We start from the raw sequence: 12,500 nt of genomic DNA, 5'->3' as shown, positions 1-12,500 counted from the left end.
CCACCACCACCACCATTCACTGAAGCACTAACAATAAACCTAACATCTATTTGAAATGCCTCTGGAGCTGAGTAAATAGAGAGAGAGAGAGAGAGAGAGAGAGAGAGAGAGAGAGAGAGAGAGAGAGAGAGAGAGAGAGAGAGAGAGAGAGAGAGAGAGAGAGAGAGAGAGAGAGAGAGAGAATATTACCCCTACTGCCTGCTGTTAATGTAATCACAGGAGAAGTAAAACCAAAAAGCAGAGGCGAAGCAGAAATAATAGTGGGGGGTATTACTGTTACTGAATATGCAATGAGTGTACGGAAGATTAAAAAACATTAGCATAGAAGTCCCCATAGAGACCTGGCCAGCATATGCAACAGTAGTAGTAGTAGTAGTAGTAGTGGTGGTGGTGGTGGTGGTGGTGGTGGTGGTGGTGGTGGTGAAGGTAGTAGTAACAGCAGTGATAATGTAGAAGGCGGAGAAATTGAAAAAGAGGAGGAGAAGGAGGAGGAGGAGGAGGAGAAGGAGGAGGAGGAGGAGGAAGTAGAAGTAGAAAACGAACAAGAACAAGAAAAACAAGAACGAGAACCAGAAAAATAAAAACAAGAACAAGTAGTAGTAGTAGTAGTAGTAGTAGTAGTAGTAGTAGTAGTAGTAGTATCATTCCTATCTCTACAACAACAACAACAACTACTACTACTACTACTACTACTACTACTACTACCACCATCACCACCAGTACCTTTCACACACCACCTCTGCACAACAACACATCACTAACACAAACCTGTCAAACTACAATACAGTTTAAATTAGAGAGATTTAAAGAATAATCTCTCCCATCCCTGCTTCTCTCCCCTCTCCCATCCCAGCCTCCCCTCTCCCCTCCCTTCCTCCCCTATCGCCCCTCCTTACATCCCTTCATCCCTCTCCCTCTTCCCACCCCATCTATCCCTGCCTCTCCTCCCTCCCCTCTCTATCTCTCTGTCTCCCCTTTCCCTCTATTCTCTCCTCCCCTCTCTTCTCCCTTCACACACCCTCAAATCGCTACATTTACCCTCTACTACTACTACTACTACTACTACTACTACTACAATTACAACAACAAAAGCAAAGGTACCTGTTCTCTATTACCCACATCCTCTCTCTCTCTCTCTCTCTCTCTCTCTCTCTCTCTCTCTCTCTCTCTCTCTCTCTCTCTCTCTCTCTCTCTCTCTCTCTACAAACAGCTCCCGAGGAAAGTGTTTACCTCTTGTTTACCTCGCGGGAATCGAACCTGGTAACACTAAGCCAAAAGTGTAAGGCTGATCCGCTTGCAAGAGACTGCTGGGGATGTGTGTGTGTGTGTGTGTGTGTGTGTGTGTGTGTGTGTGTGTGTGTGTGTGTGTGTGTGTGTGTGTGTGTGTGTGTGTGTGTGTGTGTGTGTGTGTGCTCCATAATGTTTCTCCTCTTGAGTGTTTATCTGTGTATCTTGCCTGTGTTCCGTCAGCTTTCTCTCTCTCTCTCTCTCTCTCTCTCTCTCTCTCTCTCTCTCTCTCTCTCTCTCTCTCTCTCTCTCTCTCTCACTATTTTTTACTACTCATACTACTATTATCACTTTTTTTAATTTCTCCTCCGACTACTACCACCAAATATTTCTACTACTACTATTACTACTACTACTACTACTACTACTACTACTACTACTACTGCTACACCCCAGGCTATAAAGAGCAGGCCTATGATAAGGAGTGTTCTGCCTCCCATCACCTGTATGCTCACCTGTACAGAGTAAGTGAGAGCAGGTGAGTGTGGCCATCAATCTACCTGAACTCCACCTACCTGTATTTTGTACCTGTATTTGTTCATCGTACAGACTGATTGAGGTGGTCATTCAGGATACCTTTTTATTTATTTATTTACTTATTTGTTTGTTTTATCTTCGTTCACCTTTTTTTTTTTTGGTACGCAGATTGTTGTTATTATTATTTATTTATTTATTTATTTATTCATTTTTGCTCACCTAAATAATGTTCACCGTAGGTTCATGAAGTAGATATTGATTCTCAGCTAACTATTACTGTATAACTAGCAAGCTGAATCACTACCTGACTGACTAACTAACAAGCAAACTACTATTACTACCACTACCACCACCATCACCCCAACAACCAAAGCCACCACCATCACCACCACCACCCCACACTCTCACCCCATCACCCCAAAAAGACCCTTCACCCTTTACCTCACCCCACCTCACCTCATCACAACTCAATCAACGCTCACCTGGCTGGAGGGCGTGACATCTTCCCCGCCAGTACCCAGGTGATGGCGGGCGCGGGGTTGCCTCCTTCCACCACACAGTGCAGGGTGATGGAGTTACCTTCCCTGGTGGTGAGTCTCGCCCCCGCCGCCAGCTGGGCCCCGCCGTACACCAGGTAGGGGCGCTCCGGGGGGACTGCAAGGGAGAGAAAGAGGGAGATGTTAGTTTGAAGGTGTGGTATGCAGAGAAGGTAAAAAATGAAGGAATAGGAAGGAAGGAAAACAAGTTCGAAATTGAGCAAATTGATAAAAGGAGGGAAGAAAAGAAAAGCATAAAAGAAGAGGGGAGAAGAGAAGGTAAAAACCAAAGGAAAATGATAAATATATATAAAAATGAAAAATGGGGGGAAGTAAAAAGGGGAAATGTAAAGGAAAAGAAGATGAAACCGAAGGAAAAGCAAAGACGTAAGAATAAGAGATAAGAAAAAAGAAAAGATATATAAAGAAAAAAAACAAACAAACAGGAAGAAAGTGAAAAAAGGGGAAAGAGGAAAGAGGGGAGAGAAATGCATAGGACACGAGGGAAATGAGAGAGAAAAGTAAGGAAGAGAGAAAGAGAGAGAGAGAGAAAGAGGTGAGGACAAAAGTGATGAGAAAGGGAGGTAAAAGAAGGAGAGAAACATGAGAAGAGGAAAGTAAGACATAGAAGAAAAGTAAAAGAAGGGAAAAAAAGAAAAAAGAAAGGAAAATATTAACATAACCCAAATATTTCAAGACGAACGAAAGAAGGAAGAGAAAAAAACGCAAGACAGAAAAAAAAAACACGAACAGAAAACGACGAAACTGGGGAGACACACAGAGAGAAGAGAGGAGAAGAAGAAGGAGAGAAAGGAAGGGGAGAGAAAAAAATGTTAAAGGTAATTCAGGTGTGGTAATTAAGATCAAAACCAGGTGACGGGGAAAAGTTGAGGGCTTAGAGGAGGGGAGGGAGAGAAAAATGGTGAATGAAACAGGTGGGGAGGGAGAGGAGGGGAGAAGAGGGGAGAAGAGGGGAGAAGAGAGAAGAAGAGGGAAGAAAATAAGGAGGTATTGATGGAACATGCGTGGAAGTGAAGAGGAAGGAAGAGAGGGACTAGAGGAGGAGGAGGAAGAGGAGGACAGAGAGAAGAGGGGAGAGAAGTAAGGAGAGGGGAGGAGTTTTGAGTAGGGAAGGTGTGTGGAGAGAGAGAGAGAGAGAGAGAGAGAGAGAGAGAGAGAGAGAGAGAGAGAGAGAGAGAGAGAGAGAGAGAGAGAGAGAGAGAGAGAGAGAGAGAGAGGAGTCACTGATTATACCAAAAATTACTAGAATTATAACGAATAAGGGAAGAAGTTAAGGAGGCAGGAAAAAAAAGAGGGAATGAATAAGAAAGAAGATTAATATGAGGAGAAAATGAAGAAAATGTTTAAAAGTGAGAATGAAGGAGGGAAGTAAGGAAAGGGGGAGGTTGGGAAGGGAAGGCGAGAAAGGAAGGAAGGCAGAAAGAAGAAAAAAAAGAAAAGAAGGAAGGATGTAGAAAAAGAAAGAGAAGAAATACGAAAAAAAGAGACAAAAAATGATAAACACAAAGAAGATGAGAAAAGGAAGAAAAAAAGAAAGAAAACAACAAAGAATACTGATAGGAAAGAAAAGAAAAAAACGAAAAAAAACAAACACAAGAATGATAAAAGCAACATAAGAGTAACACTGGAAAACAAAACAGGAGGAAAACAAAAGATAAAAATAGAGAGAGAAGTAAAAGAAAAGAAGAAAGAGGAAAACAGAGAACACAGAAGGATAGAAGGAATAGAGGAGAGGGAAGAGGAGGAAGGATGGGGGGAGGAGGGAGAGGAAACGAGTGCAGGAGCCAGTGACACGTAAGTTAGGAACACGACAAACAGAAGTGTGGAGAGACTAATTAACTTGTTTGTAAGCAGGTGTCCTTACGAGAGAGAGAGAGAGAGAGAGAGAGAGAGAGAGAGAGAGAGAGAGAGAGAGAGAGAGAGAGTCATACATAGTCACAGATAAAGAATAAAAAAAGAGATAGATAGATAGATAGATAGATAGATACATACATACATATATACATACATACTCGTACATAAAAAGACAGACAGGCAGACAGACAGACTGAGAGATAGATAGATAGATAGATAGATAGATAGATAAATAAATACATACACTGATAGATAGATAGATAGGTAAACAGACGGATAGATACATAAATAAAAGAACAAATGTACAAAGAAAAAACAAACAAACACGGACAAAAGAAAAAAACGAAAACCAATTCACAAAAACAAACAAAACTCTCTCTCTCTCTCTCTCTCTCTCTCTCTCTCTCTCTCTCTCTCTCTCTCTCTCTCTCTCTCCCCCCACCCCAGCACATTAATTAACCACGGGGAGGAGCAATCAGGTGCTGGCAACACTGACCAACCTTCACTCAAGCCACTCAGGGAAAGAGAGACTGACGGAGCGAGACTTAAGACTGGCTGAGACTGAACAAGTGGCTTAAGAGTGATATAACAGTGAATTAGAGTGACATAACTTGAAGAAGAGACTAAGAGTGAGTGTTTCAAGTGTGACTGAGATTGACTGAGTGATTAAGAGTGATATGACTGTGGCTGAGTGACTTGAAGGGGGGATGTAATGATTTAAGAGTGGTTGAGTGTGACTAAAGATAGAGTAAGAGAGAATAAAAGTGATTTTGAGTGATTTAGGAGTGAATGATAAGAAATGAGAGTGACTTGGGAGAGATACAATAACTTAAGAGTGAAATAGTGACTCGAAGTGTGGCTATGAGTGAATAAAGTGAGTTAGGAGTGAAAAGAAGTAAGTTTAAAGCAACATATTGATTTAAAAGAATGAAAGATAATAACTCAGAGTGAATCACAGTGACTTGAAAGAAACTGAGAATAAAACTGACTGGGAATATAACGTGACTTAAAGGCGAATGAAATAAAGAGAGACTGAGAATGAGACTGGAATGACTTAGAAGGGAGTGAGAGAGAAACAAAGAGTGAAAGGGTGATTGAAAATGAAACTAGAGTGATTTAGAGTGACTAGACTAAAAAGAGAGCGAGAGTAAGTGGGACTGGGTGAGAAAGACTGGAAGTAAGTAGTTAAAGGGAGTGACTTTCAAAGACTGGATATCATATTGAATTCCCATAAATAAGAAGCATAAGTGACTGGCTACCCTGTGTGTGTGTGTGTGTGTGTGTGTGTGTGTGTGTGTGTACTCCCGCGCAGTAGCAGCCAATATTATCAAAGAAACGCACGCAACTCGCCTTCTCACGCAACTTCTAACTTGGGCATTTATCACCACGAAGGAGGAGGAGGAGGAGGAGGAGGAGGAGGAGGAGGAGGAGGAGGAGGAGGAGGAAGGAAGGAAGGAAAGCACAAAAAAAGCAATAATAGGAAGGAATAAGAAAGAAGGAAAACATCAATAAATACACAAGGAACACCCATCCAGTCTCCAAAACACACACACACACACACACACACACACACACACACACACACACACAGAGGTTGCTGCATTTTTCAGCGCTCCCCCACTACCTGTGCATTTAGTAGTCATTAATATTTAGCATACTTGGAAACACATCGGCCACAGCCTTGCCTCTTACCGGCTCAAGGAGGGAAGCAGGCAGGGAACAACAGACAGAAAGACAGACAGACAGACAGACAGACAGAGACAAAGTTACAGAAAGCTTAACAGACAGAAAGAGACAGAAACAGACAGACAGATGAAATAAACAGATAGACAAAGAGACAGACAGACAGAAAGGCGGAGATAGACAGAAATAGATAAAGAGAAAGACAGACAGACGGACAAAGATAGATAGAAAGACATAGAGAGACAGAAGAATAAAGAGAGACAAAGATAGACAGACAGACAGATAGATAGATAGAGATGACCATAAATCACACACACACACACACACACACACACACACACACACACAGATACACAGAACAGGACAGGACAAGAGAGACAAAAAAAAAAAGCAAACCAACAACACAAACAAACAAAAAAACAAAAAAACATAGATGAAAAAGCGAAAAAAAAAGAAAAAAAGAGAAAGACTGGACGGTGACAAATCTGCTCCTGGTGAAAGTAAAAATGAAGTCGGTAAAGTTTTGTGCCCGTCAGTCACTCGCTGGTCCGGTTGATTGGAGCACGCGGGAATGAGAGAGAGAGAGAGAGAGAGAGAGAGAGAGAGAGAGAGAGAGAGAGAGAGAGAGAGAGAGAGAGAGAGAGAGAGAGAGAACGGAAAAGAACCACGAGATTTGAACCGTTGAAAAGAGCCATTGTGAGTTTTTCTGTTTGTCCCGAAGGTTATGTTCTAGTGATGTTTCTCTCTCTCTCTCTCTCTCTGACCAGTTAAGAAAGAAAGAAAGACAGACAGACAGACAGACAGAGAATGAGCAAGAGGATCAGACAAGCTCACTATTGACACTGCAGACTATGTACACACACACACACACACACACACACACACACACACACACAGCTCCCCTCGTTGCCGTCAATTGCCTTGTTCCCCACAAAATGCAAACTGTATTATGAGCTGTTGTGTTAACATTTCATTATGCATCATTGAAGTGCGGGAATTAATGGAAGGAGTAGTAGTAGTGGTAGTAGTAGTAGTAGTAGTAGTAGTAGTAGTAGTAGTAGTAGTAGTAGTAGTAGTACCATCAACAGCAACAATACCACCACCACCACCACCACCACAACAACCCACAAACCCCCAAGGTTAGTCACACACCACAATGACCCTTCCTCACAGCACCAAGCAAGGTCACGCACGGGAGAGGTCAGGTCAGCGCGGCACATGACCCTTCAACCCCCCTCTACCCCCCCGACACACACGCACCTGTCAACAAGCGCGGCCTTAGCTCCACCTGCAGGCACTCATTAGAGGTCATTGCTCACAGGTACACACGCTCACCTGTCGATCCAATACAATAACATACACGGAAACTAGATTATGATGATGGCTTGTTATGTCTGCCTGTATAAAGCCTGAATGTTTGTGTGTTCATGTGTAATTGTAGGTCTGTATGTCTGTATGTCTCACCTTTCGTTAAATACACATACACCTAACCTGACCTAAACTTTACCTAAATATACTTAACTTAATCTATATTTCACCTTGATGTAGCTTACCTAACCTAACCTAAGCTTTTTATAGATATACTTAGACAAACGTAATCTAATCTAACCTAACCTAACCTAACCTAACCTAACGTAACGTAATCTAATCTAACCTAACCTAACCTAACCTAGACAAACCAAACCTAGAATAAACGTAACCTAACCTAACCTTTTACCTAGATATACTTAACCTAACCTAACCTAACCTAACCTAACCTTACCTAGACAAACGTAACTAACCTTTACCTAGAGTCCTGGATACACTTAACTATTATTCTCGCCCCCAAAGAATATATACGATTACGTCTGATATTTCACTTCAAATGTTTAGTATTAAATTTTGTTCTTTCTTTAATCTAAGTTAATGCATTGTTTTCTGTTCTTTATATTCTTGTAAATTTAAATAGATATCCTTCAGCCAAACAATTGCACATGATTTTTTTATTTTTACGTTATTAATCAAAGTCATTATCGTTTTATTCTTTAATATAAGCTAAGTACATTTTCTCTTTATATACTTGCAACTTTAACTATTATCTTATTTTATTATCATTACGCGGGGAATAAACATTTGCATCTCTAAAATGGAAAAAAATAAATATATAAAGAAAGGAATTTTATGTTTTATCATATACATTTCCTTCATTATTTCCAGGATATTACAGGGAAGAAACTAAATGACTGGTATAAAGTTGTGAAAGTCAAGAAAGAAACTCTCTCTCTCTCTCTCTCTCTCTCTCTCTCTCTCTCTCTCTCTCTCTCTGTGTGTGTGTGTGTGTGTATGTGTGTGTGTGTTTTGCGTGTGTGATGTTGAGTGACTGTAATGACTTGCTCCGTGTGTTGGGTGGTGGTGGTGGTGGTGGTGGTGGTGAGGTGGTAGTGGTGGTTGCATTAGATGGTGTGACCTTTGTGTTGGCATTTGTGGATATTTGTGACGAAATGCCTTCACGAAATGGTGTGTGTGTGTGTGTGTGTGTGTGTGTGTGTGTGTTAGAGGTGGTGGTGATAGGTGTGTTAGTAGTAGTAGTAGTAGTAGTAGTAGTAGTAGTAGTAGTAGTAGTAGTAGTAGTAGTATATTTTAATTTCCATGGAACCAAACTGAAAATAATACTGGAAAAAAAAATAAGCAACTTTGAAATAAACTAAAACGATAAAAAAAAAAAAGCTATCAATTTCCATACAAAATTAATATAAATTGAAACAGATAACTAAAATGAAACGAAATGATTTGGTATGCACTTTATGATGAGCCCAGTAACGATATTAGTGTTCATTTCCTTTGATGTACGTTCAATTTGATTACTGTACGACACATTTTGGGGGGAGTACGATAGAAATAGACCAGAGTAACCATTGCGAAAATAGTTGAGGGAATGAACATGCTAACAAATCGCAATGTCTGAAAAATAACTCTCTCTCTCTCTCTCTCTCTCTCTCTCTCTCTCTCTCTCTCTCTCTCTCTCTCTCTCTCTCTCTCTCCGGCACTCATCAACCACAGTAATTTTCTTTATCTTATTTTATCTTTATTTTCTCGGTGGCAGTAGTACAATTTTTATTATTAATTTCTTCGTGTTGGCTGCTACTGTGTTAATTTTCCCTCGTGATAAGAAGAATTCGTTGTTCTCTCTCTCTCTCTCTCTCTCTCTCTCTCTCTCTCTCTCTCTCTCTCTCTCTCTCTCTCTCTCTCTCTTATTTGGTGGTAAGTGGTCGGGGCGGGTAGGGGAGGAGAGGAGATTAACAGAAAATGGTTTGTTTAGTTTGTGGTTCGAACCGAAGATGTGTGTGTTGGAAGTGTCTGGAAATGAGAGTGATTGGAAGAAACTTGACTTGTGTTTTGGTGTTTTATTTGTATTGCAATTTCTGTTTTTTTTTTCTTTTTCTTTTTGTGTGTGTGTGTGTTTTTTTTTAGGGTGAAGTTAAAAGGGAATTCGTGATATTTATTTCCTCCCCCCTCTCTCTCTCTCTCTCTCTCTCTCTCTCTCTCTCTCTCGTGTTTGAAGTGAATATGATGACAACGCAATTCATTTTCACCATCACCACCACCACCACCACCACCATCACCACTATCACTACCACCACCATTATATTCAAACATTACCACCACCATCACCACCACCACCACCACCACTTCTAAGCACGCACAAAACCACGCATTTCCACGCCTTCCTTTCTCCCCCCAAGCACTTTTCCTTGCAATATCTCCAATTTCCCTGTAAAAATCCCTTTCTTCCGCGCAATAACATGAAAGGAGGAGGAAAGAAGGAAACAAGGAGGAAAAAGGGAGCATGTGGAACGGAGAGGGAGGGAGAGAGAGAGAGAGAGAGAGGGAGAGAAAGAGAGAGATTGGGGGTAAGGTAAAAGACGGCAGAAAATCACAAATATATGAAAGGACACGAAACGAAAGGAAGGAAATAAAGGAAGGAAAGGGAAATGGAAACAGCGAAGAAAGATGAATGAACAGTTTAGGAAGAAAGAAGGAGGAAAAGGAAGAAAATGGACTGGGGAAAAAAAAAGAAAGGGTGAGAGAGAAAGGAGGGAATTATAGATGAAAAATAAATGAAGAAAGGAAGGAGAGAAAGAAAGAAGGAAAAAGAAAGAAAGAAAGAAAAGCAAGGTGAACAGGAGGAAAGTGGATAAGGAAGGAAAGAAAGCTAAGAAGAACAAAGAAAAAATAAAAGGGAGAACAACAAAGGAACGAGAGAATAGGAAGAACAGGAGAGAAAGGGAACAACTAAATTAGTGGATGAGTGAGAATTAGGAAAAAAAAAAGTTAGTGAAGGGAGATGAAAAAAATAACAAGGAAATGAAAGAAACGAAAAAAAAGAGAACGGAAAAAATCTGTAAATAAATGACAAAAAACAAAAAAACAAAGAAAGGAAGAGAGAGAGAGAAAGGAAAGAGAAAAATGAAGGAACAAGAAGGAAGAAGAGCAAGGAAAGAACGAAAAAAAAAATGACTGACTGAGTAAATGGAAAAGAAAACAATTAAAGAAATAAAAGAGAGAATGAAGTAGGAAAGAAAAAAATGAACACGAATGAGAGAAAGGGAAGAAAGAAAAGCGAGCAACAGTAAAAAAAAATACGAAACAAAGGAAGGAACGGAGAAAAAAAAAGAAAACTGAAGGAAGAGGAAGGAATGAATGAAGGAATGCAGGAAGGAAGGAAGGAAGGAAGGAAGCAAAAGCAGTTAGTGTGACGCCTCTGAGCAATACATAGCAAAATAAATCGACACGAGAGTTTTATTGTGGCTCTAGAATTATCACGAACACGGAAAAATAAAGACGAAAGAAGAGACGAAGCTAAAGAAGAGGGAAGAGAGAAAAAAAGAGAAAAAAAAACTAAAATGAGAGGGAGTATACTAGATAAATTTCTTCTGTACATCATCACGAAGGAAAAAAAAATAGAGAGAGAGAGAGAGAGAGAGAGAGAGAGAGAGAGAGAGAGAGAGAGAGAGAGAGAGAGAGAGAGAGAGAGAGAGAGAGAGAGAGAGAGAGAGAGAAATCACAAGGTTTACACACGTTAAAACATTTTTTCACTGAACATTATCACGAAAAGAGTTTATAAAGATAATAAATAAATAAAGAAAGAAAGAAATAAAGGAAGAAAGAAAGAAAAAATGAATAAATAGAGAAAAAAACAACAACAAGTAACATAACATAAATTTCTGACAGAGGTAATCATGAGAAAAGAAGAGAAAAGAAAGAAAAGAAAATAGAGAAAGAAAGGAAGGTAAAAAGAAGAGAAAAAGAAAGGAAATAAGTGGGTAAAGAAGAAAGGAAGTAAGAAGAATCCAAATGACACGAAATAAAACACATTAGGTAACCTGTAACTAGATGTTGTCACGAGAGAGAGAGAGAGAGAGAGAGAGAGAGAGAGAGAGAGAGAGAGAGAGAGAGAGAGAGAGAGAGAGAGAGAGAGAGAGAGAGAGAGAGAGAGAGACCAAAATAGCTAGGTGCAAAAATGTTCAATTCTTCTCACTAGAATTATCACGAACAAGAAAGAGAATGAAAGAAAGAAAGAAGGAAGGAAAGAAAGAAAGAAAGAAAGAAAATAAAGGTAAGATAAAGAGAGAGAGAAATTGACAAAAGTGTTATTGCATGTTGCTTTATTGTAATTAACGCGATAAAGGACAGAGAGAGAGAGAGAGAGAGAGAGAGAGAGAGAGAGAGAGAGAGAGAGAGAGAGAGAGAGAGAGAAGGAATAAGCATGTTACATTTCTCTCTCTTTTTTCTACCACCTCAAAGAAAGAAAATAAAAGAAAATTAATGCTCTCTCTCTCTCTCTCTCTCTCTCTCTCTCTCTCTCTCTCTCTCTCTCTCTCTCTCTCTCTCTCTCTCTCTCTCTCTCTCTCTATGAATACCTACATTGACTTTCTTTTTTTCCCCACTCACTTTCCTGCGGAGAGGGGACGGGAGAGAGGGGGGAGGGGGGAGGCTTGTTGGGGCTGGGGGGTAAAGAGGGGGTGGGGGGAGGGGGGTGGGGTTGGTGGTGGTTATTCTTTCTTATTTATTACCTCAAAGGGGAACACGATCGATACTTCTTTGTTCCTCTGATACGAATACACGAATTTGGAGGGTGTTGTTGCTGTTGTTGTTGTTGTTGTTGTTGTTGTTGTTGTCACCATCATCACTGTCTACGTGTATTCAATCATGCAAATTTTTTCACCTCTATTTCCTTCACTGTCTTTATTCTTATTCTTTCATTATTCTTATTATTACTACCACCATTATTATCACTACTACTATGCTACTAACCACTATTACTATTATCGCTACTACTACCACCACCACCACCACCACGACACTCCTTACACGCCTTCTCCTCCTCCTCCTCCTTCTCCTTCTCCTCTTCCAGTTCCTCCTTCTCCTCTTAACCTGCTTTCTCATTCTCCTCGCAATTAGGGTTTCGTGACTCCCATTTTCTGTTTAATATGCGGTCAAAGAAAACGCAACGCCATCTTTCACGAGAGAGAGAGAGAGAGAGAGAGAGAGAGAGAGAGAGAGAGAGAGAGAGAGAGAGAGAGAGAGAGAGAGAGAGAGAGGTTGGTAACTCTAGGACAGTCATAAGTGTTACTGTGTCCCTGTCACCTCGTTTTCTTCCCG

General features: G+C 40.4%; 1 protein-coding gene across 2 annotated transcripts in view; it reads right to left on the bottom strand.

The window, feature by feature from the left end:
- The window catches only part of LOC135090261 (uncharacterized), a 160,563-nt gene that overhangs the window by 21,163 nt on the left and 126,900 nt on the right, over nucleotides 1–12,500 (bottom strand). For both annotated transcript variants that reach the window (XM_063986869.1, XM_063986870.1), the window contains one exon: nucleotides 2,247–2,418. In XM_063986869.1, the coding sequence (XP_063842939.1) occupies nucleotides 2,247–2,418 (172 nt within the window). The remainder of the gene's footprint in view (nucleotides 1–2,246; nucleotides 2,419–12,500) is intronic.

The sequence above is a fragment of the Scylla paramamosain genome, chromosome 34 (genome assembly GCF_035594125.1).
Source record: "Scylla paramamosain isolate STU-SP2022 chromosome 34, ASM3559412v1, whole genome shotgun sequence".
Taxonomy (NCBI): Eukaryota; Metazoa; Arthropoda; class Malacostraca; order Decapoda; family Portunidae; genus Scylla; species Scylla paramamosain.
Note: the sequence above shows the minus strand (reverse complement) of the source record. Positions and strands in the feature narration are given on the sequence as shown.